This window comes from Babylonia areolata, chromosome 21 (genome assembly GCF_041734735.1).
Source record: "Babylonia areolata isolate BAREFJ2019XMU chromosome 21, ASM4173473v1, whole genome shotgun sequence".
Classification (NCBI taxonomy): domain Eukaryota; kingdom Metazoa; phylum Mollusca; class Gastropoda; order Neogastropoda; family Buccinidae; genus Babylonia; species Babylonia areolata.
In genome coordinates, this window is record NC_134896.1 from 26,076,319 (window position 1) to 26,100,265 (window position 23,947).

Consider the following 23,947-nt stretch of genomic DNA (forward strand, 5'->3'; position numbering starts at 1 on the left):
AACAAAAATGGAAAAAGTTGTCACAATGTTAATTAATGTAACTTGTATCAGTTATATGATATCTCTTCAGCACAAACTGAAGTATCACAGAATTCAGAATAAAATTTTTAAAAATAAAGTAATTTCACAGTTTAAGGTTGGACAGTTTCAGTATATATAACAACTGACTCTGGGGTCTCTACTTGACACAACATCAATAATATATTTCAAGAATATGAGTCAATAAATGATTAATTTGATCAATGTTTAAAATGTATAAAATACATTTTGTTGTTGCATGCTTAGACTGAGTTAGGAAGTTCTGCAAAATTAAAGTTACATTTGTCTGAGCACAATATAATAGTGGTTCACCACGCATGAATTATACATAATTCAGAAACAGTATTATTGAACATGAATCAGAATAGCATCTGGCAAAAATTTACAAAATTTGAAGTCAGTTTAACAGTCAATCTGACCCACTAACAATAGAGAAGGCACTTCAAAGCAAGAATTAAAAAAAAAGTTTAAATCAACTGTTAACACTTTCAAAGCACAGTGTGTATAACAAGAGTTCTTCCTATCACACTCAGACTGCCTACAGCCGACAGTCATGTCCTTCGAAGAAGGCCTCTGTACTGAAAAAGCACTTGCACTGGCTACATTTAGCCACCCACACTGTTGCCATCTTTGTCTTGTAGGAGTCATACAAATGTCGTTTCAGTGGAGGAGGGACGAAGGGCTGAGAGAAAAAGTCCAAGTTAAACCTGAGCACATTAGCCACACAAATCTCCAGCAAGCTTTTCACTTGGAGGTTACCATTCTCATTCTGTTCTCTGAACTGAGGCTCATAAAAGTGAGTACTGTTGCTCCACAGGTTTTTGCGAGCAGTTCTTTTCCTGAGATGTCTGAACACTGCATCAAGTCCTTGATTGCAGATAGCAAGTGGAGGTGCTCGTATTTGTGCATTTCCAGACATCTCTAGCGCCAGTAGTTTCTCCAGCTGCAACAGACTGGTGGGAAGATATTCCAGACAGTTATCATTCAGTAGTAACTGTTCCAAACTTCTCAGATGTCCAACTATTGGAGGGAGAATGTAAAACTGGTTTCTTGATAAATTCAAGACCTTCAGTTTGTTCAGACACACGATGGACCATGGCAGATCTTGCAGGCTATTTGCTGACAGGTCCAGCATGGTGAGGTTTGTCAGCTTTCCGATGAGAACCGGAACACTTGATAAACACGAATGTTGTATAACAAACATGTGAGTCACATCCTGCATCTTGGGATGATTCTTCATCACCACTGCCAAAGTCTCTTCGGTGAGCACATCACTGGCATCAGTGCCACTCCGTGACCCGAGAATTTCAATGGACGTGTCTGAAAACGTGACACGCAGTGTCTTCTTTAAGTTCTTACTGCCTGTGATTTGGGAAGGGCAGTCGGGTTTCAGCTGAACGTCTATTACATCGGCAGAACCTTCAGACCTTACCTCAACGGTCAGGAACATTGTCCGTGTCCGTGACAACATCAAACGAAGCCTGTCCGCAAAGTTAACCAAAACTGATCTGACTCTCCTCAATGACTGCATGTTGAAGTTGTGTTTTTGTTCACACGCGTTTCCTTATTAAGCAGGATTTCAGTTGTCTAGATATCCTCAGCAGGACCAGTATGAGTCAGATAATGGTGACATGTTTTGGTTCTCGTAAACTATGCCACACACTTTCTGTGTTCTTGTTATTTTGGGAGCCTCAGTCATGAACATTCAGAGTGATCTCCCCTATTGGTTTGGAAAACGGATTCCACTCCTCTCTCTCTCTCTCTCTCTCTTACACACACACACACACACACACCACACCACACCACACACAGACATTCGCCTGCAGTCTCACGCAGCCACGCAGGATTTGCCTTCCAAAAATTGCATACCTTTACCATTATAGATTTTTTCGTGACGGGGTGGTCAAAAGAAGTTTTGCGTGTATAATCCAAAGTTAAGTCTTCATTATTTTCATTCTCATTACAAAGGGAGACTACTGTCAGCAGACGAAAGAAAATGGCTCGACCGAAAGCACAGAATGACCCGTGGATCCCTTTAACAGAGGTGACTGGAATTATTTCACAGCCTCCGTGTGATCCTCGATATCAACTTATCGATTCTGACCGCTACATTGAATCACTTGGTGAGTTACGAACCTTAATCTGATGTCACAAGTTTGCTTTCCAAGTCTACGTCGCTACTTACGACAGTGAAAGTAGACTCCGCCCCCCAACCAAGAAGAAAGAAGACCACTGCGGCTAGCGAAGCGCTCACCGGGGATAAACCCTGACCAGCATAGCTCCAACCCGTCATTTCCGCTACTTTGATCCATGATCCTTGCACTAATTTTGTTTAAATCAATTCTTCGCTCCTTTTTTCCCCCACCCTTTTCAACTCTTCTTGTTTGATGGCGCGCGCGCGCGCGCGCGCGCACACACACACACACACACACACACACACACACACACACACACACACACACACACACACACACACACAGAGGAAGTCAGTTGTAAACATCTGGCAGCCAGTGTGACACCTTAAACACAAGGTACCAGTAGTGTTGGTCTCCAGAGCTGTCTGGGGCAAGGTATTCTAGCCCCAAATTTGTTCTTGGGAGGAATCCAGCTTGTCTATACTGTGTCCTGCAATAGATCTGGGACATTGCTTTTGGAGAGAGTGCCATTTGAGCTAATCAGTCATGTCAGAGATACTTGACATGTTCCTGTAGTCCCTCATAACAAATCTTGCTGCATGTCATTGGACTGATTCCAGGTGGTCAATGTCCTGTTGTTGGTATGGATCCCAGACTGATGATGAAAATTTGAGTACTGGGGAGACAGATGACTTAATTGTATGCCTATTCCCTGATGGTCTTGATCTCATTGCATTGCATTGCATTGCATTGCATTGTATTGTAAAATTTTGAAATTGTTTTGAATTTTTATCATAACAGGGAGAGTGCACCACTACAGTGCAGTGGCTTATATATATATATATATATATATAAAGATATATATATATATATATATTCCTGTCTGCAAGTGTATAATGTGTCAATTAAAGTGGAATATGTCTAATCAAAATAGAATTTCTGCAGAATTTTACTAAGGTACAACCCTATTGCTTCCGCAGACCTGTTATTTTGCCTGGGTTTATAGTTTTATCCAGATGACTGGCACCCATACCACCTCTCATATATCTCTCATGTGTATGTGTGTGTGTATGTGTGTGCGTGTGTGTGTGTGTATACAAGACTCAGACCGGAGCACATTCACTTCCTTGTTGCTGGCAGGACCCAGTTTCAGGTATGGTAGCAGCTGGCAAAACTGGAATGTGCTCAACCTCCCACCATCTTCCTTGAAAAAAAAAAATGAAATAACCAAAAATACAAGTAGAACAAAAACAATAGAATAAGAAAAAAGAAAAGAAAGAAGAAAAAAGAAAGTAACATGAATAGTGACACAAATCTAAGAAAAGAGAAAGATAATTGCTTTCATTCTGCAATAAATCATTTGGAAATAGAGGTTTAAATCACTTCCACTTTGATTAACAAAATAAATGAAAACATATACAAAAACTGTTGTTAAATTTAAAGTTGGTTCTGGATAGAAAGTAAAATAGAGTCATGAGCTTATGGTTTGACTCAGTGGCTGATCTTCCTCTCTCTCTCTGTCTCTGTCTCTCTCCCTCTCTCTTCTTCTTCTTCTTTTCATTACAAAACCAACATCAACTTGCTGATGACTCTATTGTTGTTGATGGATGCTGGGTATTTTTGTATCTTCATAAACAACTGAACACTGACATGGATTACACGGTCTTTAACATGTGCATTTGATCTTCTGTGAGTACACACACACACACACACACACACACACAAACGTGTGTGTGTATGTATGTATATATATATATATATATATTTTAATTACACATACTTAACCGTGACCCAACTAGTGCAGACCCCGGCGACCAGGGACTCTCAGATTGACAGTCCAGTGCTTTAACAACCCTGCTGTTGTGCTCTCTCTCTCTCTCTCTCTCTCTCTCTGTCTCTCTCTCTCTTTCACACACACACATACACACACATGCATGCACATAATCAAACGCGCTCGCAAACACACACACACACACACACACACACACACACACAAAGAGAGAGAACAATGATGTCATTGACAGATAAAAAAGTGGACACTAATCAATCTCATCTTTCTGTAAAGACGTTCAATAGCCAAGTGTGAAAAGCATTGGAATTTGAGTCTGAAAGGCCTGAGTTTGCTCCTAGCATTGTAGCAGCATCTTGTGGGTTAGCACATTCCTAACTGGCTACTTTGAAGAACTTTACAATGTTGCACACACTGTGGACAGGCAGTGTGGATTGTAGTTATTTAAGACTTAAGTAACTATAATAAGGTGCACATACATCTCATAGTTTGTTCTGGTTTTGATTTTTCTTGTTGGTAGTCATTTCCCTCTATTGGAAATGCCTTGTCAAATACATTATGTTCCCTGTTCTGTGATTTGTGATTCTAAAAAAAAAAGTTGACAGAAGTGACCCACAATCAACTTCCTGCATGAGAAGATATCTTGCACACCCTTGCTATCAACAATTCAGCTGATGTGCAGGTAGGAGATGTTTCAGAAGAATCTTTCAGATTCTGAATCCAAAGTTTCATTTTCATTGTTCAGTGCAGCAAATGTCAGTGGCACATCACATGGAATTGAAAGTTCTTTAAAGGTCACAGATTTAATTACTTTTTTTTCTGTTGCAGCAAAAATGTATTATGTTTACATAAAAAAAAACATTGTAAATCAGCATCCATTATTCATAGAATACAATACTTTTTGTGATAATTGTACTTAGTAGGCTTCCATGGTTCCAGCTCACTTGAAAAACATTGTCAGCATTAACATACATTGAAAAGTTGGAGTGTGACTGCCTTAGATTAAAGTAATTGTAGCAGGTGGGTGTAATTCATGCATAAACAGCAATACTTTCATGTAATGTAGGTAAATAGATTAACTTTTCTTTGATTGTTTGGGGCTATAATTGTTCAAATGATACATTCAAATCATTTTTAACGTTGTTTTTTGTTTTTTGGGTGTTTTTTTTTTTTTTCATTACTAAGGTTCATGTTGGAAATGAGTCCAGATTCAGTTTTGTTATTTTTATGATCAAATGATCACTTACTTGTTCTAACTTTCTTTGGGTAGAAGTTAGAATAGTCCTCATAGTCCCATTTTAACTGTCTTTGATTTTGTCTTCTTCTTTTTTTCTTTTAAGTGCTTTAAATTTTTTTTTTTTTTTTTTTTTTACTGTTCATGCAGAATACAATGCTGTCACTTTTATTTCTTTTGCAGTGAAGAATGTTCTAATAGTGAACTCCTCCTTCTTGCTTTCCTTTACTGCCCTCCCAGTCTAAACAGTCCCCTCCTTCCCATCAGTGCAGTGAATTGACCTGAGATACTTGAGTATAATTCATATTCTGGTATTGCTTTAGAATGGAAACTCAATGCTTGAGCATAACTCATATTCTTGCATCGTTTCAGAAAGGAAACTGAAGCGCATAAAAGGGAGGAACAAGCCAGAGCCCTCGTCCCGAGACATCATCGATTCCCTGGCAGGCTTCAAGGATGACCAGATGCGCCGGTTCCTGCACAACGGACACACCATCACCTCAGAGCCTTCATCCTCTGTCATCGCAGCAGACGTGGCCACATCATCCAGTTCCATGGCATTTCTTCAACGGCGGCTTCATCCAGAACGGCAAGCGCTCAATATGGAGGAACTGTTTGAGCTCTTGAAGGATGACGAGCTTGCCCGAAACAGGCTGGCAGAGGGAGAAGAAGATGAAGCAGAACTCATGCCCATTTCTCAGACAAACTGCGCAAGACTCAGCGAGAAGGATGTCAGCGATGATGTCAGTGGAAACAATAGCAAGGAAACAGACAGTGGTGAGGTTGAGGGGAAAAATGTTGGAAGTGTGCCAGAAAATGGCCAAGGTGAACAAGGAGGAACAGACAGAGGTGGTCAAGGTGACTGTGAGGCTGGTGGGCCAGGCATGTGCATTGCCAGCGTGCCAGAGGCAAAGCCGATAGAAGAAGACATCAGCAAAAAGGAGGGAAGAGAAGATTGTGGACACAGGGTGGATGATGATAAAGCAAACTGTGGAAAATGACAGCTAAGATTGGCAAATATGGTCCTTTTTTTGTCTTTTTATAGATGCTTATGAATGAGTTAATGAGCATGTATGTTATACGTCTGTGTTTACTCTGGAATATGCTATCATTTGTAGCATTTTAATTTTAGTACCATGTGCATGATTCACCACAACAATAGTACATAGTAGGTTGTGGAAAATGGTCATCCTATCTTTAGTATTTGAATGTTTCAGATCCGTCTGATGCCCAGTATAAGTATCAGTAGCTCAAGGAGGCTTCACTGCGTTCAGACAAATCCATTTACGCTACACCACATCTTCCAAGCAGATGCCTGACCAGCAGCGTAACCTGATGTGCCCAGACTTTGAGAACTGTGGTTCTGATTTTTTTTGTGTTGAAAGAATAACAGTTTTGTTGCTGTTGATGTGCTATTTATTGTATGCAGTAAATATGTACATCAAGATAAGGACTGGTACATTTTTCATGGATTGAAAACACTGTTGATATCAGGGGCATCTTCCATTTACAAAGAATTATTTGTTTTTGTATTTGTATTTCTTTTTGTCACAACAGATTTCTCTGTGTGAAAATTGGGTTGTTTTCCCCAGGGAGAGCGCGTCGCTACACTACAGTGCCACCCTTTTTTTCTTTTTTTTCCTGCATGCAGTTTTATTTGTTTTTTTTCCTATCCAAGTGGATCTTTCTACAGAATTTTGCCAGGAACAACCCTTTTGTTGCTGTGGGTTCTTTTACATGCGCTAAATACATGCTGCACATGGGACCTTTCTTTATTGTCTCATCCGAATTATCTCCACCTTCTGGAAATTCTGCACTACAACTACAAGTGTGATGTTTTCTGAAGTTCTATAGTTTCTCTCTTTCATTTCCGCCATTCCTTTTCTTTTTCTATTCAGTGGTTTCTTTATTTCGTTTCTGCCATTCTAATCCAGTCCATCCAGAGCTTTTTATTTGCTCAAACTTTCACATTGCAATTCTTGAGATGCTTCATATAGTAAAGACTAATCTGATATACCAGCTACGTAGATGGGTAAGCGGATTACGCAAATGTTGAGGGATTTTTTTGTTGTTGTTTTTTTAGGAGGGGAGAAAGAGGGGGTACATGTTCCATCTTACATAGTATTAGGGCCGTTAGTGTACCTGAAGGTCCAACCTGCTTGTGTGAAGTGAAGAAAAGTTGCAGTCTGGAAGCTCCACACATGCAGAGCTGTAGCTGTTAATTGGGAAAAAAAAAAAAAAAACTTTCCCATTTATTTTGTCTTCTTCCCGTGCCCCTCTTTCTTCAGCATGACTCCACTTTCTCTTTCTTCTGGTAACAGTGGTTGTGCCCCTCGTCCTCGTACCCCTTATTTGTTTTGTTTTCTTTGCTTTTCTTTTTTTTATTTTTTTTTATTTTATTTTTTTCATCATTATAATCTTTTAAATTTTTGTTCTTTTTTAATTTATTATATATATATATATATATATATTTTTTTTTTTTTTTTTTTTTTTTTTTTTTTTTTTTTTAATACTTTTTTTTTCTCAAGGCCTGACCAAGCATGTTGGGTTACGCAGCAGGTCAGGCATCTGTTTGGCAGATGTGGTGTAGCGTATATGGATTTGACCGAACACAGTGACGCCTCCTTGAGCTACTGATACTGATACTGATCACTCCCCCTGGTTCCCTGGCAAAAAAAACAACATATATATATATATATATAATTTTTTACATAGCACATAGAGAGGGAGGAGGGTAGGAAAGCCATGAGATTGAACAGTTTAAGGATTGGCACTTGCCATCCAATCTGCAGTGTGTTTGTTCCATTGCTTGCTGAATGTTAACTTGTGTCTGTATTTGTGTTGTATTATATTGTATTGTATTGTGTTACTTTTTGTCACAACAGATTTCTTTGTGTAAAATTTGGGCTGCAAGAGCATGTCACTACAGTGGAATCATTACCCACTTCTTTTTCTGTCTGCAAGTGTATATGTTGTGCAATTGAAATGCATTTTGCTACAGAATTTTGCTGTACAGTCGAAATGGATTTTGCGACAATTTTTTTGCCAGGGACAGCCCTTTTGCTGCCATGGGTTCTTTTACATGCACTAAGTGCATGCTGCCCATGGCTCCTCAGTTTATTGTCTCGTCCAAATGATGAGCATCCAGCCTACCACTCAGGGTCCTGTGGAGGGGAAGAAAATTCTACTATGTGTGGTGGTAGGGGGTGTGGGAGGGGAAGTGGGGGGGACAGGCGGGGTTGTCTGCGTAGCCATGTGTCGTAGATTGCATGCCCAGCCGGTTTTGACTAGATCACGCCCCTTAGAGAGGCCACTGTGGCGCCGTCTTCGGTTCTGGTAACGGTTTACAGTTGGCCGGATTTTCTCTTGGGAGTTTTCCTTTTCTTGGAAGGAATGCCTGCTGAGGGTATTGGACTCCATCTGCCCGGGTTTGAAATCAGACTTGTCCTTCTAGACTATGTGGGTCCACGGCACCTTATTCCATATCATTTGATGCAACCCCCAAAGGGAGGGCTCCCCCATCCGCCACCTAGGGGACACGCCCCTACGCCGTATAGTCCCAGTGCGAGGGGTGGGGGGGTTAAGATTCTTCATTCTTATTTGCTGACTTTAATGGGATCAGGCTAGTGTGCTTGGATGAAAGTCTGTACTAATAATGAGTATGACAGGTGGGGCCCATATGTGAGTGCATGGTTTGTGGGATTTTGTCAACAAGAACTGGTGTATGTCTGTGCGTATACATGTGTTTTTTTGGAGATGGAGGTGTGTTGATGTGTGAATGTGTGTTTCACTGTGTGTGTGTGTGTGAATAAACATTGTTGTTCATCATTGTTCAGTGTCTGGGTATTTTTGTGGGAGACTGAAAAGTGGGAAGGGGATGATTGTGTGTAGGTGTGTGAGGGTGTGTTTCATCGTATGTTTGTGAGTAAACATCACTGTTCATCATAATTGTATTGTATTGTATTTCTCTTTTTGTCACAACAGATTTCTCTGTGTGAAATTCAGGCTGCTCTCCCCAATGGAGAGCTTGTCGCTACACTACAGCGCCACCTTTTTTTTTCTTTTTTTTTTCCTGCATGCACTTTTATTTGTTTTTCCAATTGAAGTGGGTTTTTCTACAGAATTTTGCCAGGAACAACCATTTTGTTGCCGTGGGTTCTTTTACATGTGCTAAATGTATGCTGCACACGGGACCTCGGTTTCTCATCTGAATGTCTACGTTGTACGGTACATTGTTCAATGACATTGTACGGTATGTGGGTGTTTTGCGTGTACACAGACAAATATATACATTCACATGTTTCATCGTCCCACAGGTGTCACAGATCAGAGCGTCAGACTCTCTTCTATCTAGCCCGCTTCTCTCAGAGTAAAACAGAATATCAATCTAGATGGAGTATGGGAGAGTAGTTTTGTCGCTTGTTGAATTGTGGAGTTGCCTCCCTTACACTATTTGCACGAACTCGTGAGATTTAAAAAATAAAAAAATAAAAAATATATTTTAAAAAAAAAGAAGAAGAAGAAGAAAGTTTATGATCAAGAAAATTAAGTCGTGAATTAATGGAATTAGTTCGTTTTTGATATAATCGGTGCACTCAAATCGAAAAGAAATGTGAAAGATAGAAAAGAGAATGTGTACAAAAATAGAATATTAAAGGTCGTAAGAAAAAGCAAGGGAGAAAGTGTACATCTAGAATACTTTTAAATGTCGGAGAACCGTTTCCAAACTTTTTTTCTGAATGTTTCCAGAGTTATGCAGAAGACACAGGTATGCAATCAGAAACTGTTTCATGATTATCGAAAACAAGCTTGGTACCTGTACACATTTAATGAACAGCAGCTGACAGGTAATGATGCAAAGTAAAAGATTTCTTTCTAGTTTCAAGGAGGCGTCAAAACATGCAGACCTATCCATAGGCTACACCAGATCTGTTTAAGAATTTAAAATAAAGAGCAGATGTGCACACATAAACGCACGCGCTCGCACATGCACACGCGCGCGCGCGCGCGCCCGCGCACGCAAGAGAGACATTGTGTGTGTGTGTGTGTGTGTGTGTGCGAGAGAGTGTGCGTCGATTTTACAAGGGAGAAAACTCGTACAGCTTTAACTCCAAATAAAGGTGAGTTCCCTTTAGTTGCAGTTCCATTGAATCATGACTTTTAATGAACCTACTACAATGGAAAGATTTTTGGAGAAGGGATGATCACAATCATGATATAAATACCTTCTCCATGATACCTATGTTAAAACAGTGCTGGTGCTCTTTTGAGATTTCTTCAAGTCCCCATATCATACGGACCGGGGTTTTACCCCACCCACCCCTCCTCCCCCATTCCACTTGACCTTTGTGGTTCTCCAGGTGCTTGTCATGTCACTTCACACATACACACTAATATCTAACAATTCTAGTGTCTATGCTTCACATGAGACGGTAAACCAAGGGTCCGTGTGCAGCATGCACATAGCGCACGTACAAGAACCTGCGGCAACGAAGGGACTGCCCCTGGCATATTCCTGTAGAAAAGTTCACTTTGATGATAAAACAATTACACTTGAAGTCAAAAAAAAATATATATATATATGAAATAAACAGAAGAAGAAAGAACATAAATAGCACTACACGGCTGTGGTCGGCGACGCGTTCTCTGTAGGGACAGCACACACACACACACACACACACACACACACACACACACACCCTGACACTGGCACGCACGCACGCACGCACACACGCACACACTGACACACACACACACACACACACACTGGCACGCACGCACGCACGCACACACACACACATTCACACACACACACACACTGACACACACACGCACGCACGCACGCACACTCACACGCGCGCGCGCGCGCGCGCGCGCGTTCACAAAAGCACACACTCACGTACCTCTCCCCCCTCCCCAACCCCTCCACCGTCCCCACCCCTCCCACACACACACAGCATCAATATATATATATATATATATTCCTCCGTTTAATATCACCCCACATCACCCACCATTCACCTTTTTTTTTCTTCCTTCAATCGCCGATAAAAAAATTAAAAAATCGCCAGAAGAAACAAAGATAGAAAGAAAGAGCCCGCGACTAATGAAAAACTCGATCAGCCATGGAGAGAACCCATCACTCTGCAAATGAAAACAAAAGACCGACACTGTGACGGGTCACTCGATCAGAAGCTCAACCGAAGTCGGACAGACACGCTCCATTGAGCCGCGACTGATTGACCCTGGCTTTGAGTGGTGACGTACGAGTGTTGAGAGCGTGAGAAGGGACGGCGGACAGCAATCTCAGGGTTCAAATCCCCACTAATACCACTTGGAAACATGCCGGTCGCTCCGATGGTTCCCCCCTCTGACGTAGGTTAGGGGAGGATTTGGGGGGTCTGGGGGAGGAGGGAGGGAGAGAGAGAGGGGGGGGGGGAAGAAGGGTTGGGGACTGATGTGTGTGTGTGTGTGTGTGTGTGTGTGTGTGTAGAGGGAGAGGGTGTGCTTTAAGTGAGAGTGCTCTTTGGTGAACTGCGAGGCAGTGTTGGTGGGGGTGAAAGGTGGGAACAAGAAGAGAAGAAAACAGCAAGGTGAGGGCAACGAAAGAGATAGAACTGGATCGAGAGAGATCGGGAGTGAGGGGGGCGGGGGCGGGGGCAGGGGGGTACGGGAAGATAATTCAGGGCATCCCTATATTTATGGGCCTTTCCTTGAACGCATTTTCCTCCAATAAGATACAGTTGTTGTTTTGTTTTGTGTGTGTGTCTGTGTGTTTGTGTCTGTGTGTGAGTTTGTCTCTGTGACTGAGTCTCTGTGTTTTGTGTGTGTGTCTGTGTGTTTGTGTCTGTGTGTGAGTTTGTCTCTGTGACTGAGTCTCTGTGTTTTGTGTGGGTGTTGTTTTTTGTTGTTCTTTTTTCTTTTATCTGATTGAAAGCGAATGCAGAAAATGATGAGTGTCACGGCTCGTTGGCGATCTGCGTGCATGCCTGTCTGCATTTTGTTTTCCGTCCTTTTTCCCCCTTTCTCTCTTCCTTCTTTCCCCCCTCCCTCTCTCCCTTCTCCTCCTCTCTCTCCCTTCTCCCCCTCTTTCCATCCCTCTCCATCTCCCTCTATCCTTTATGCTTTTGCACGTGTGGCATGTCCCTTCTCCTGAACGTTTGTTTTGAACTCTGAGCGAGTTCAGGAATCGATCTAGTTAGGAAAGAAAGATTTCTCTGGGCTGTTGAGGCCAAGCTTTGCAGAGAGACGGGTCGCCGTTCCAGCGTGTGTGCTGTAGGGCGCCGTCGGTGAAGTAGTGGGGGCGTTTCCCTTTGTCACCCCTTCTTCTGTATTAGTCTGTTTGACTCTGGGCCAGTGACGTGCCTGGTGACAGGTGAGGGAGTCTGTGTTTGTCGTAACATTTAGGGATGTGACTTGATATCAGAGTGAGGTTTAGGTTGCTTATAAGGTTAGTGTGATGTTTTTTTTTAGTGGATATCTTTTAAATGCAGTATTCTTTTACATCCAAATATTGGGTGGAATTAGTAAATTTGTTGTGTTTAAGTGTAACATTTTTGCCATAATAATATTCAGCTCAGATTGTTTCAAAATTGTTTTCTTTTTTATGGGAATTGTCTAATTAGTCTGTCGATTTTCCCAAACATTGTTGTAGGGATGAAAATGTTACATAGCCTGACTGGTGCTGTTTCAATTATTCCTAACTAGTGTGATTGAAACTGGAATATTATTGCCTTGTTAGTGCAGTGTATATTGCTTAAGGAAGAGATAAGGGGGGTGGGGTATACTCTTTTACAACGGCTGGTTTAAAAAACAACCAAACAGTCTACAGAGCCGATGGGGTGTTACAGGTTTTCCGGTGTTTCCTTCCCTTCGTGCCGCTGCCTACGACGGGTCCCCAGAACACAAGCCTGGAAACTTCCTCACTCCCGTTCCCACTCCCGCTCCCACTCCATACTTCCGTCGTACCTTTTCCCACTGTCCCTCTTGCCGACCAGCTTCAGCCATCAAGCTACAAGTGTCCGTTTTCAGCTGTCAGCGCGAGTTAGAACTCTGGCGGCGGAGTTGAGCAGCGCTGGCGCTGCAGTTGACTGTGAATGGCATAGTTAAATTGTGCAGTGGTTAGACAGAGGTTATTATATTTTTTTTTGGGAGGGTTGTGATGCCTTGTTTTGTGGCGTGTGTGTATTTTTGCATCACCACAGTAAAGCAACGAGCTGAACTCTTCTGTGTCACCGTGTTTGTGTTGTCGGGACGTTAGCTAGTCTGGGAAGGGGTGGGGGTTCATGGGCAACCCCTTACGGGTTGTGACAATGAGAAAATTCACTTTGGTTCATTCAGTAAGCCTAGTGCTCACCCTGTCGAGATAAGCAGAAAGAGCGTGTGTGTGTGTGTGTGTGTGTGTGTGTGTGTGGATAGGATAGGATAGGACAGAATAGAATACTTTTTTTTATTGTCGTAAAACCTTAAAGTTTATAAGACAAAATGAAACATAAACATGAGCATATTAAGAAGAGAAACATTCGTGAACAAATTTTGCCAGCCTTGGCTGTAATTCTGTTAGAAGGATCAATTTACTAGGCTTTGCATTTAGATGACATATATCGACAAGGAATCTGTGTCTGTAAGTACTGTATTTTACACAATTGTCTAAAAGGTGAATCTCATCTTCTAAACTGTTACATGTATCACAATCTTTGCTCTCTCAGGGTTGTTTTTATATCTTCCATGTTCGATTTGAAAGTCATGGGCGCTGATTCGCAACAAAGTCAGTGCTTTCCTGTGTTGTATATTTGCTGTATTCTTTAGATACGTTTCAATCTTATAATTGGTCACAGCATTCTTGTAAAATTCTAATCCAGATGAACTGTTTTGTTTCTGTTTCCAAAAATTTACATATTCATTTTCAAGCTTCTTGGATAAAACATACTTTAATCTTTTGACACTGAAAGTGAACTGATTTTTCCAAACATGATCTAATCCAGTGCTAGTTAATACATTTCTTATGAAAAGTAGCCAATGAACATTTTTGTTTGTTTGACGATACATGCATTTAAATGTTGTGTATACAAGTGAATTTTGAGGAAGCTCTAATACGTGTGTATCCAATAGCCAATAACGTGACATATTATTCTTAGGCTAATAGGGAATCTTCCTAATTCTCCTAAACGGGGAGAACAATTACTCTCTTATGTACACCAAGTGATTGTTTCAGTTACAAAACTCGACATGAAGTCTTTCATGTGGAAATTTGTTGAAAAGACAATTACTAAATAATTCGAATAAATTAAACGAGACATCTCCTGCAGCATCATATGGAAGCCAAACTTCTGCTCCGTATGTTGAAATAGGCGTTATCAAAGTATCATGTAACTGACACATGATATCTATATTAATATTTTTACTACGAAATGTTCTGAGTAGCACATGTAGAGCCTTATTTGCTTGATTTTTTTAGATGACCTTGTGCTCGACTTAAGTTGCCGTTTCTATGAATTATAACCCCTAAATATTCATATTCTTCTGCTGTTTCAATTATGTCTTCTCCACATTTAAAATGTAAGGGTATTTTAGGGACAGTTTTTGAAAAAAACGATTACTTTTGTTTTTTCTCTATTCAAATGCAAGCCCCATTGACTGCAGTCAGAGTGTAAAATGATAAGTTTTTGTTGTAAGCCGTCTTTAGATAATGATAGAATAACTAAATCATCTGCATATAAAAGACAAGGGAGTCTAGTAGCTGAAGTACTGTCAATCGTTGGAGAGTTCATATCTGTCATATCTGTGGTGATATCATTTATGAAAGTATTGAATAGAGTTGGGCTGAGTGTATTTTCCTGATGTACCCCCTTTCGAATGATAAATTCTCTGCTGAAATGATCTTGTGATTTTGCGTAGATTTTAGCGTTCGTATATATATTTTTAATCATATAAAACATTTACCTTTTATTCCTATTATTCCTTTTATTCCTATTCCGTCTAACTTCAGCAGCATTGCATCGTGCCAAACACTGTCGAAAGCTTTTTGAAAATCTACAAAACAGCCATATAGTCGACTGTTTTTTTTCTTTTTATTATTTCATCTACTAGCTCTTTTAAAACAAAGATTTGATCAGTGGTTCTGTAGTTGGGTTGTTTTGTTGTTGTTGTTTTTTGTTTTGTTTTGTTTTTGTTTTTTGTTTTGTTTTGTTTTGTTTTTGGTGTGTTTTTGTTTTGTTTTGTTTTGTTTTGTTTTGTTTTTTTTGTTTTGTTTTTTTGGTTGTTGTTGTTTTCTAAATCCGGCTTGTTCTTTGATCAAAACGTCGTTAATCTCCAGATATCCATTCATGTGTGTGTGTGTGTGGAGGGGGCGGGTGTGCGCGCGCGTGTGTATGTGTCTTTCTATCTGTCAGGATTTGAGAAATCACCTCGCAACACTGAGTCAGCTGGGAATATTTCAGTCGGGATCCGATAATATGCCCACTGACTTGTCTGTGTGTCCCTGAAAAGTTCCTGAGTTCGATCCGTGTCGCATCTGGTGGGTTAAGGGTGGACATTTGTCCGATTTCCCAGGTCAACATATGTGCAGACCTGATAGTGCCTGAACCCCCTTCGTGTGTATACGCACGCAGAAAACCGTGCGTGCGTGCGTGCGTGCGCGCGTATATGTGTACTGCAGACTCTTGGATGTCACCCGCAAAACAAGATAACAAAGGATGTCTTATCATGTGCATCAGCGTGTGTGTGTGTGTGTGTGTGTGTGTGTGTGTGTGTGTGTGTGCGTACGTGTACACCAAGAATTAAAAATATTACCTAAATCCTCTTTCTTTCTTTCTTTCTTTGGTGGTGGTTCACAGGGGGGGTGTTGTTGGGGGGGTGGGGGGGGAGAAAGAAAAAAAAAAGAAGAAAGAAAAAGAAGAAAAGTCAGTTTTTACCATTTAGCAGTGTCCTGTGAGGAGCTGTCTGGGTGATGTGACCCTGCTCTCTTCGCAGGACATGTCCCGTCCATTGCGCATGCTGAAAATCAGCCACACGCCCCCCCCCCCCCCCACCCCACCTCCTCCCACGTCTCCCACCCCGCCCCCACTGCATCAAAGGAAACAAAGCAAAACGCACACACACACACACACACATACACACACAGAGGGAGAGAGAGATCATCGAGTATGAGACAGTACCGGCTGGCGTGCTCTAACAAAGCAAGCACACGACACGTGTATATGCACGCAGATCAAATCCGCACGTTAAAGATCCCGTAATTTATGTCAGCGTTCGGTGGGTTACGGAAACAAGAACACGCCTGAAAACGGAGTATGGCTGCGTACATGGCGTGGTAAATAAACAAAACGGTCATACACGTAAAATGTTACACGTCTGTCTGAGTGTGTATGTGTGTGTGCCTGAAATCTGATTGAATGACACAGGAAACGAATGATGAGCGTCCAATGGCAGCCGTCAAACGGCTCTACCCAGGTAGGCAGCATGTTGTGCAAATGAACCCGTGTTTGTAAAGCGTTTAGAGTTTGGTCTCCGACCGAGGATAGGCGCTATATAAGTATCCATATCAATCAATCCACCGGAAAGAACCGCCGCAGCCGTGACCCACGGGATGAGGAAGGCAGCAGCAGCAGCGGTGCCGAAAGAGTCCGAAGTATAGTTTCCCTGCCCTCCCTGCAGACGCCCATGTAGATCCAAACTGGGACTCCATAGCCTCACACACACACACACACACACACACACACACACACACACACACACACACCCACACACCATCACCACCACCACCACCACCATTGCAACAACCGAACAGCAACAAAAAAGAAGAAGAAGAAGAAGAAGAAAACCTCCTCCACGTTATCTGACCATGACATAACACTACACCTTAACGAGAACACAACGTGTGGCACAATGTCACACAACATTCAGTTCAATACCCTGGACAATCAGACGACGAAACAACGGAAACAGACTCTCGACAGTTCACCTTGCAAGCACCATCCAGCCCCTGGACTTCATTTCTGTTGCAGGTAGACCACTTTATGGACCCTGAATTCTGCACCATGGTCACTGCTGTTGCTCGGATGACAAAATATATGTATTTATCTATAGATATTATTCTGCTCGTCCCTCTGGGATGCTGCCAACATGACACAAAGCGTGCCTCCTTGCAACGCACTGGGTTGTTTTCTTGTGCCGTGTCAGACTGCTTGTGTTGTTATTTCCCTTGTTCATAAAGAAACCAAGGCCGTCCTACACGTGGCAGTATCTGCACCTGTGGGACTGTGAGCGTCGGTAGGCATGAGAGTAGGGAAGGAACTGCACAACTCCTATTCACTAAAAAAAAATAAAAAAAATAAAAAAGTAAGTCACCTGTGCTGCTGAAGGAAGGCCACCGCGAACTTGGAAGACCCTGCAAGCGCTTCAAGGACACCTTGAAGGCAAATCTCAGAGCCTGTGACATAGACATCGCTACCTGAGAAACTGATGCCCTTGACCGCTCTCGCTGGAGGATGCTGTGCTCTAGTGGCATAAAGACGTTTGAAAACAAGAGAACGCTGGCCATTAAGGAGAAGCGTGAGCGAAGGAAGCAGGGCTCAACTTCTGGAGACGTTTTCCCTTGCAACACCAGTGGGAAGTGCTGCGCATCCAGAATCGACCTCTTCATCCCATATGAGGACACACACCGACAGATAAGCCTGCCTGCATACTCATCCGTCGGTCCGACGGGAGACTCCATCATCATCACAAAGAAACCAGAGCCAGGCAAGTTTTCGTTGTAATGAATGGATAGATTTTTCTTTCAATTAATCCACCGAAAGAGAACAATGGGGAGGGGGGAGGGGGAATCTTGTATCTGTGTATACTTCGAATGTAGAACTTTCAAACTAGACTGATCACACACACCTGTTTTTATCACAGGCATCGTACTCACCTTGACGGGTGCGTTGGCCAAACGGTCAGAACGCTGGATTCTCGCCCGAGCTTCCTGAGTTTGATCCCCGGTTTCGGCACAGCTGGTGCGTAATAAGTGGAAAGGAACATATTATGTGGAGACCTGGTAGTGTCCGAACCCCCTTCGTGTGTGTATACGCATGTAGAAGATCGAACACGTACGTCATATAGATCCTGTAACTCATGTCAGCATTCGGTGGGTTACGGAAACAATGACATATCCATCATTTGGAGTGGAGTGATAGCCTAGAGGCTAATGCGTCCGCCTAGGAAGCGAGAGAATCTGAGCGCGCTGGTTCGAATCACGGCTCAGCCGCCGATATTTTCTCCCCTCCACTAGACCTTGAGTGGTGGTCTGGACGCTAGTCATTCGGATGAGACGATAAACCGAGGTCCCGTGTGCAGCATGCACTTAGCGCACGCAAAAGAAACCACGGCAACAAAAGGGTTGTTCCTGGCAAAATTCTGTAGAAAAATCCACTTCAATAGGAAAAACAAATAAAACTTCACACAGGAAAAAATACAAAAAAATGGGTGGCGCTGTTACTAGTATAGCGACACGGCCTCCCTGGGGACAGCAGCCAGAATTTCACACAGAGAAATCTGTTGTGATAAAAGGAAAAAATAATCATGTACACCGCTAAAAACGGAGTATGGCTGCCTGCATGGTGGGTAAAAATAGACATTCAAGTAAAGCTCACTCATACATACGAGTGAATGTTGCAGCCCGCAAACGAAGAAGAAGAAGAACGCCCTCAATCGTTCAGAATATTACTTATTCTATTCTTGTCTTCTCCCATCATAAGTGCCAGTATTTCAGAGCACGGTGTTTTCCTGTTTTCTTATGAATAAAGAAGGCTGATGTAGATCGCTATGTCTGCATCCTGTCTTCACAGAACACCAACCTGATGTCTGCCTGTTGTCTATACGACCACTGACTCTTCGTTTTGTAGAACATTCCAACCGATCTACATTTTGTTTTCGAAAACTGAATATCATTGTATCTCAAAACAACAACAATAAAGTTTCGTTTTCAAAATCAAAACCAACCAAAAACACACAGAAATGCTTAAGATACTTAAATGAAAATAATCCTTATCGGTAACAATTCCCCGTCGTTATAATATTATATTCTAAACATAAATACAGGCGCACCCCAAATCTTTATCAACAACAATGTAGCACGAGACGACATATATGGTGTACATAATATATCTTCAGTTGGTGTCAGTCTGGAATTCGGTTGCAACAGCTCAGAGTAATGCCACGAGACAAAAAGTGCCAACAGACGGGAACAATGCAAGTCAAACAAATGAGCTCAGTATCTATCTCGACACCACCATAAAGTGTCCGTAAATCTGTCTCTAGATGGCACCTAGAGACTGGCTGCTCTGCCCTTAGCTCATGGTCTGTCTGGGTGTCATAGTCTGTCGAGAGGCCTTGAATTCATGGCTGAAAGATAGTGAGGGAGACTGCAAGAGGTGTGATGATGGGGTGGGATGTGTATATCTATCACACTGGAAGAGAGAGAGAGAGAGAGAGAGAGAGAGATGATTTGTCCATTATGTAAAACATAACCTTCAAGGAGAGAGAGACAGACAGACAGACAGAGAGATGATTTGTCCATTATGTAAAACATAACCTTCAAGGAGAGAGAGAGAGAGAGAGAGAGAGAGAGAGAGAGAGAGAGAGAGAGAGAGAGAGAGAGAGAGAGAGAATTGGTTCGCGGGAGTTGAGCGTTCTTTCTTTTATCCTTTCTTTCTTTTTGCTTTACTTTCCTCTTTTCTTTCTTCATTTCGTTTATTCTTTATTCTTGTGTATTCTTTATTCTTTTTTTTCTTTCTTTTGTTCTTCCTTACTGCTTCCTTTCTTTCTGTAATTTTGATCCTTATTCTTTTTCTTTTTCTTTCGTTCATTCAACCTCTCTTCATTTTCTTGAACATAGTCATGGAATACACTATTTGACATGTAATGATAGAACACACTTTTCGAAACTGAATGATTAGCACTCTTTTTCTTTTCTTTTTATTCAGGAAGCATAACATTTGATTTCTAATGTCTGTATGGCGTCCAGTTATTGGACATTACATTTTTCTTGCTAGGTAACAGGATCAGTGAGTGTGACACTCACTAATAGTGACAGTTTCAGTGGCAGTGATAATGACACAATGACAGTGACAGTGGCAGAGGCAGTGACAGTGGTAATGACAGTGGCAGAGGCAGTGACAGTGGTAATGACAGTGGCAGAGGTAGTGACAGTGGTAATGACAGTGGCAGAGGCAGTGACAGTGGTAATGACAGTGGCAGAGGTAGTGACAGTGGTAATGACAGTGGCAGAGGTAGTGACAGTGGTAATGACAGTGGCAGAGGTAGTGACAGTGGTGATGACAGTGGCAGAGGCAGTGACAGTGGTAATGACAGTGGCAGAGGCAGTGACAGTGGTAATGACAGTGGCAGAGGCAGTGACAGTGGTAATGACAGTGGCAGAGGTAGTGACAGTGGTAATGACAGTGGCAGAGGTAGTGACAGTGGTGATGACAGTGGCAGTGGCAGTGACGAAACACACTATCACCCAGAGCTGTCAAGAGGCGCTGTGTGTATTGAAACACAACAGTCACATTTGTCAGCTCTGAAAGATTTCCGTGTGGAAGAAAGCCCCGTGTCCTTGTTTGATCATTGATTTCTTTTTCTTTCCTTTCACGTGTTGCGCGCGCGCGCGCGCACGCGCGAATGTGTGTGTGTGTGTGTGTGTGTGTGCGTGTGTGTGTGTGTGTGTGCGACCTTCGGTGTCTCTGGAAAGCTGGCAGAGATTGCTGTGACAGCGAAGGCATGACCATCATCACAGGCACACTTGTCAGCTATAGCAAAGAATCACTCAGCAAAGAGAGGTGTGTGTGTGTGTGTGTGTGTGTGTGTGTGTGTGTGTGTGTGTGTGTGTGTGTGAGTGTGTGTGTGTGTGTGTGTGTGTGTGTGTGTGTGTGTGTGTGTGTGTGTGTGTGTGTGTGTGTGTGTGTGTGCAAGAAAGAAATGGAGAGGGGGATGGTGCAGGAGGTGGGGCGAGGGGAGGATTAGTGAGGAAAGCAGAGGACATGCGCGTTGTTTTAAACGATAGTCGCCTTTGTTTTCCATACAAAACTTTCTCATAAACGAGTTTCACCCGATTACGATTCAGGGTAAAAGCTTGCTTATAAGCGAGTTTCACAGAATACATCGAGACACAGAATTCTTCTCTGCTCCTTTAATTCAGTCGGCCTTTTGATGTTTCGTGGGGAACAAACCTGGTGTGTGTTGGGGAGGGGGTGGGAGGAGAGAGAGAATTAGATAAGAGAGAGGGGGCAGGGCGGGAGGGAGATGTGTGAGAGAGAGACAGAAGGTGTGTGTGGGGGGGGCGTGGTGGGGGGGTGGGAGAGAGATAAGAGAGAGAAGGAGTGTGTGTGTGTGTGTGTGTGTGTGTGTGTGTGTGTGTGTGTGTGTGTGTGCAAGAAAGAAATGGAGAGGGGGAGGGAGGGAGAGAGACAGACGGAGACAAAGAGAGACAGACAGACACACACACACACACACACACACACACACACACACACACACAGAGAGAGAGAGAGAGAAGTGAAGAACACCTCATTCAGTTTACCAGAAACCAGTGTGCAGCGATGTATATGAGCGCACACATCCGTACGTGCCTTGAACAGACACACGAACGAAGAACTGCATGCGCACACAATACAAAAGCTCCCCCTGGACAGTACAGCTTCTCTGCTGGGGCGACACTGCATGCGGTAAGACTGACTATTCTTCCTTTTGGGAACAGTGGCAGACCATAGATGTACCGCCACAGTCTGTTTTTAAAATGCTTGAACGGTGGACCAGTAGAGAGTTCTACAGACCGAGAAACCGACTTGTCACAAGACAATGAAAAGGATTAAAAGTAAAACAATTATTGATATTATTAGTCTAATGCTTCTTTTATTAATTGTGAAATGTTTTTGTATATGCTTGTGTTGGCAAGAATTGTGTAGTATATGAGGGAATATATGCACGTACGTGAATGAGATGGGCATGGTGTATTTATGTCCGAGCATTTGTGTTCAAGTGTGTGTGTGTGTGTGTGTGTGTGTGTGTGTGTGTGTGTGTGTGTGTGTGTGTGTGTGTGTGTGTGTGTGTGTGAAATAGAAATGCAGTTGTGTATTTCATTATCACAATGTTATTGTATATATATTCATTTTGTTTGTTGTTGTTGCTTTTACTTTGCTTGCTCTCTCTCTCTCTCTCTCTCTCTCTCTCTCTCTCTCTCTCTCTCTCTCTCTCTCTCTCTCTCTCTCTCTCTCTCTCTCTCTCTCTCTCTCTCTCTCTGTTATGTGTTGTTGTTGTTTTTTGTTTGTTTGTTTTTGGGGGGGGATTTGGGGTTGGGTTTTTTCATTGATGGCTTGATGTAAAAAAGCAATTGTTCTTTGTTCAATTTACCATCATGAAATAAAATCTTGACTTGACAGACCAAAACCCTTTTCTCGTCTAGTGTGTACAGTAAACATTCTACATTATCATCTTTCACGCCTCCTTCACACAGATACTCTTTCCAGTCTGCCCATTGGATGTATTTCCGTTGAACTACTATTGCGCTTTGTTTGTTTTCATGATACAATCGGGAATTTCCTATCGATTGTCCTTCCGTTGAACAAGTGATTTTTGTTGGTGTTTTTTTTTTTTTCATAAAAGAATGGGAACTTTAAGCGACACCCCAGAAATATACAGCCACTCCATTTTCTCATGGCATGGAAGGATCTCTCAGCTTGAATTCAGTGCAGTGACAGAAAATGGTATTAAAAAAAGAAAATGTCACTGATTACAATGGGAATAACTTGATATAATAAGCGTTGACTTCTATATTTCTCTGCTTCCTTCATTCTTTCTCCTCACCACTCAGTAAGACAAACAGACAGACAGATAGACAGAGACACAGACCGAGAGAGATGGGGACACAGACAGACACAGGGAAACTCAGGCACAGAGAGAGAGAGAGAGAGAGAGAGAGAGAGAGAGAGAGAGAGAGAGAGAGAGAGAAACTACAATCCCTTTTTAATATTTGCTGCTCGTCAGTTATCGCTTAGAGCAAGAATCAAGATTCAAAGAAATTCACTGCTTGTCAACTGTCACTGAGAAAATGAAAGATTTTTTAAAAATCAAGTTTGAAAGGAATTTAACCCTTTTGTGCCTTAATGGGGGTGTGGAAGATACAATAACAATGTAAGTACATTGAATCACAGCTTCAGTCCAATCATGTCCATCGAAACACACATAACAACACAGACCCTAATCCCCAGCACAGCGATGCTGAGAACAGCCAAGGCCTGGGGGCTACCGAACATCGAGGTGGGTGAGGGGCGAGGGAGGGGGGGGGGGAGGGGCGGGGGAGGCTGTGTTTCCACCCCGAATGGAACTGTCAGCTGCGTCCGACACTTTCCTTTCTCTTGCTGTGCGAGATTTTTCTTCTTCTTCTTCCTCTTTTTTCTTTCTTTTTTTTCCGTTTTTCTTCTGCGTTTGCGGGCTGCAACTCCTACATTCACTCGTATATATACGGATGTGCCGTTACGTGTATGACCGTTTTTACCTCGCCATGTAGGCAGGTATATCCCGTTTTCAGGGGTCAGCATGCTGGGTATGTTCTTGTTTGCATAACCCATCGAACACTGACACTGATTACGGGATCTGTAAAAAGCGTATTTGATCTTCCGAATGCGTACACATACGAAGGGGGTGCAGGCACCAGCAGGTCTGTACATTATGTTGACCCGGGAGATCGGGGTGGGGGGTGGGAGGGGAAGGGAG

General features: G+C 42.5%; 2 protein-coding genes across 2 annotated transcripts; one reads left to right on the plus strand and one right to left on the minus strand.

Annotated features, from left to right (window-relative positions):
- Window positions 1-27: 27 nt before the first annotated feature.
- On the minus strand, window positions 28-1,702 carry LOC143296418 (uncharacterized). The gene has a single exon (XM_076608318.1). It carries the CDS (start codon window positions 1,568-1,570, stop codon window positions 578-580), a length of 993 nt encoding a protein of 330 aa, XP_076464433.1. The 5' UTR covers window positions 1,571-1,702; the 3' UTR covers window positions 28-577.
- A 333-nt stretch (window positions 1,703-2,035) lies between these two features.
- LOC143296329 (uncharacterized) lies at window positions 2,036-7,640 on the plus strand. Its single transcript, XM_076608198.1, has 2 exons — window positions 2,036-2,162; window positions 5,570-7,640. The coding sequence occupies exons 1-2, from the start codon at window positions 2,036-2,038 to the stop codon at window positions 6,196-6,198; spliced, it is 756 nt and encodes a 251-aa protein (XP_076464313.1). The 3' UTR covers window positions 6,199-7,640.
- Window positions 7,641-23,947: the final 16,307 nt, after the last annotated feature.

Bases quoted from the DNA above. Each gene is read 5' to 3' on its own strand.
- LOC143296418 (XM_076608318.1), bottom strand. From the start codon at position 1,570: ATGCAGTCATTGAGGAGAGTCAGATCAGTTTTGGTTAACTTTGCGGAC.
- LOC143296329 (XM_076608198.1), top strand. From the start codon at position 2,036: ATGGCTCGACCGAAAGCACAGAATGACCCGTGGATCCCTTTAACAGAG. The intron at 2,163-5,569 runs GTGAGTTACGAA...GCATCGTTTCAG, and splicing joins CCGCTACATTGAATCACTTG to AAAGGAAACTGAAGCGCATA.